Source organism: Brassica oleracea, chromosome C1 (genome assembly GCF_000695525.1).
Source record: "Brassica oleracea var. oleracea cultivar TO1000 chromosome C1, BOL, whole genome shotgun sequence".
Taxonomy (NCBI): Eukaryota; Viridiplantae; Streptophyta; class Magnoliopsida; order Brassicales; family Brassicaceae; genus Brassica; species Brassica oleracea.
This window is the reverse complement of record NC_027748.1, coordinates 33104811-33107913: the sequence shown is the minus strand read 5'-3', so window position 1 is coordinate 33107913 and position 3103 is coordinate 33104811. Positions and strand designations below refer to the sequence as shown.

The 3103-nt window shown below is 30.1% G+C and overlaps 1 protein-coding gene across 1 annotated transcript; it reads right to left on the bottom strand.

Annotated features, from left to right (window-relative positions):
- Positions 1-771: 771 nt before the first annotated feature.
- LOC106294562 (glycolipid transfer protein 3-like) lies at positions 772-2623 on the bottom strand (the record flags this gene model as incomplete). The annotated part of the gene is given in 6 exon segments (XM_013730159.1): positions 772-989; positions 1089-1232; positions 1362-1497; positions 1602-1732; positions 2144-2199; positions 2389-2623. Coding segments are annotated over 6 exon segments (705 nt in total). The 3' UTR covers positions 772-953.
- Positions 2624-3103: the final 480 nt, after the last annotated feature.

Sequence of the window (3103 nt, the reverse complement as noted above, 5' to 3'; positions counted from 1 at the left end):
AAACATCTTTTCAGATTTTGCGAAACAGTTATGAAAGGACTATCTACAACAAAACTAAGACATGTGATGTTTTACATATCCAAGAATTTTGAACTTTATTTGATAAAAAAAAAGAACTTAACTTTATATTTCAAATTAAATCTTACATGCTTATTCCTAGGCTAACCAATTGGTTAAGCTCAATTGTGTTATCGTGTGTGTGATGGGTAATGGGAGAATCAGATTCTAAGTTCTAATTAGATCTGCCTCACGTAGCTAGGTTTTGATGCTTAAACAAAGTAATCCTTTTTTTTGTTTACCAGAGGGATTGGTGGATTTTAGTTGGGTTAATTTGATGAATGACTATATATATTGGAATTTTTTTAGATTTATTAAGAGGGTAGAGAGAGATATGAAGAGAAAAGAAGAGAGAGAGTGATATGGTTAGTGATGAAATATAGTTTTTTTTTGGTTATTGGATCAAATTTCCCATATTAATTTGACGTAGTATCACAAAAAGCAAATGGACTCAACCTGTGTAATCATCATGAAACTGATTTATGTGCATGCATGAGCATATATATAGAACTATATTATATGTTTTCAAACAAACTCATATATACTTTTAGAATCGGCCCTAAATTTTATGGTTATTAAATACTCTAATGCAAATTTTAATAAATTTGTTACAATTTATATATACTTTTTTATTAATTATTTAGAATTTTTAGGACAATAGTTATATGTCATTTGACTATGATCACGACGGCTGTGTATACTTTAGTAAAATAAACAAAAGCTCATGTGCCAAAAAGAAAATTATAGTTTCAAAAAAAAATTTATCATTGCATGCATGCGAGATGAAATATCTCATTCGAAGAAAATTGAAAACCCATCAGAAAAATGATGCTACAAGTTAAACTATATATGTTACAACCAAACTACACTCTTAAGGTCTTCCTCCGTTCTTTTTCTCACGTTGACTTTAGTTTGTGCACTTCATACAGTTCCTACCGCAACAAAAAAAAATTCAGAAAAATCAAAACTAATCACAATGAAATTAATACACAAATTATATCACTGTTTTACTATTACCAAAAAAATCTTACCAAAATAGAATGGAGCTGGCTTACAAGTGGAATGAGCAAAGAAATTAAACTTCTTATATCATCTTGAACCATCTGGTGACTCTCGTCTTTACCCGCAAGCACATTAATGAATGTGTTATTGTTTGGTACCAGCTTAAGAGCTACCTTAAGACAAAAGCACAAACATGAAACATATTCCAAGAAATTGTCTAGTTAATAAATAAAATTTGTGCTTTTGTTTTATAATTTTTTTTTTTCTCGATTTATAATCAGAACATTAACATAAAATAATACCTTGAAAGCAGCACAAGAGATCCATCCATGCCATGGTTTTATAGTCAAATTATAACTTTCTTCAACCGCTTGTTCCATGTTTTGTGACATGTCTTTGACTAGCCGTTGCAATAGTGCCAATGTAAAATCCATCGCTCTGTAATATTTTGGGAGTACAAGAATTTGCTGGTTTATATATTTATATGGTCCTAACCAAACCTGTTTGGATTATATTTTAAATGCAGCAAAAAAGATGAGTACCTGGTTAGCCAAAGAGTAGCTCTGCTACAGCTTTTAGGCTTCTTAGAGGATCCTTCATTGGCTTCTTTTCTCATTATCTCAACCAAATTTGAGTACATAATAGGATCAGACTCCCACATCTCTTCTAATCTCTACACCAACTCAATAAACATAATAGGTTTAAATAACATGATAAAATCTATAATAATAATAATAAAGACGAGGATGGAGAAAAAACGAGGTCCATTCATTCGAGAGAAAGAGAGAGTCTGACGAAAATGACCCTGAAAGCAACGTAAAGGTGTAGACGGGTCCATATGCCGTCGAGTCGAAACATCATTTTTAATCATGCTAATTAGTTAATTATACTTTGATTTTTTTTTGAACTATCTATTGCATAAAATACTGTGTGTGTTTCAGTAAAACAAAGGACAATAATAATGAAAATGAAAAAAATTAGAACTGATTACGCAAGTTACGAGCATTGAAAATGATCCGTATTATATACTATATGTTGAATTGATATTATTAGGAGTATTAAACAAAAAGACAAAATTAATTACTTGAATATTTTGATTAATGTCTTGTCGGAGAACAGCCATTGTCGGGCCAATTTTATCTGCAGCAATCAATCAACAAAGATTAAGAACATCCATTGGAGAAGCTAAGAAACCTAAACAATACAGTGAGCAAGATTCCGAAGAACATAACTCTTTAAAGTATTAAATTAACATAATAACTCGCCCAAAATATGGAAAAGAAACAAAAACTGCATAACATTTAGTAATATTGATTCTTGAATATATACCAAGAACTTGGATGATTAATTTGCAAAATGAGAGGAGAGGCTTTAATGGTAGATTGATGATGTTGCTGGTGGCTTCTGTTTCGGTGGTAACTATTGTGGTCTTGGCTATAGAAAGAACAGAGAGTTCTTCAATGGCTGATCCAATCTCTGTTATTTTCTTTTCCTTCGCTGCCTCTTCCATCTCGCATCTCTTGCGTTTCATCCTTTGATAATTTTTCTCTTATTCTCGAGTATGTGTGTGTATATATGCCTCTGCTAAACGAACACCAGGAATCAGGCTATTTATAATTCCGGCTACTGAGTCTTTCCTTTATTTATTTTTGATTCCGGACTATTTCTTTAATGAATTTGAGATATCTAAGCTTAAAAATAAAAGATGATTAAATATAGTCTAAAACGATAGCGTGATAGATAAGAGCTTTACCGTTACTCCCTCCGTTTTTTAATATAACTCATCTTATAATTGTGCACATAGATTAAAAAATCATTAATTCTTTATATTTTTTAAATAAAAACATCATTAATTATTTACCTAATCACAAATCAACCAATAATAAAACAGAAGCTATATTATCATTGGTCATATAACATTAAGTGTTAATAAATTTTACATAGAAAACCGAAAACGTCATATAATTTAAAACATAAAAATTTATTTAAAACGACTTATCTTAAAAAACGGAAAGAATATTATTTTTAAATAGATATTTCATCA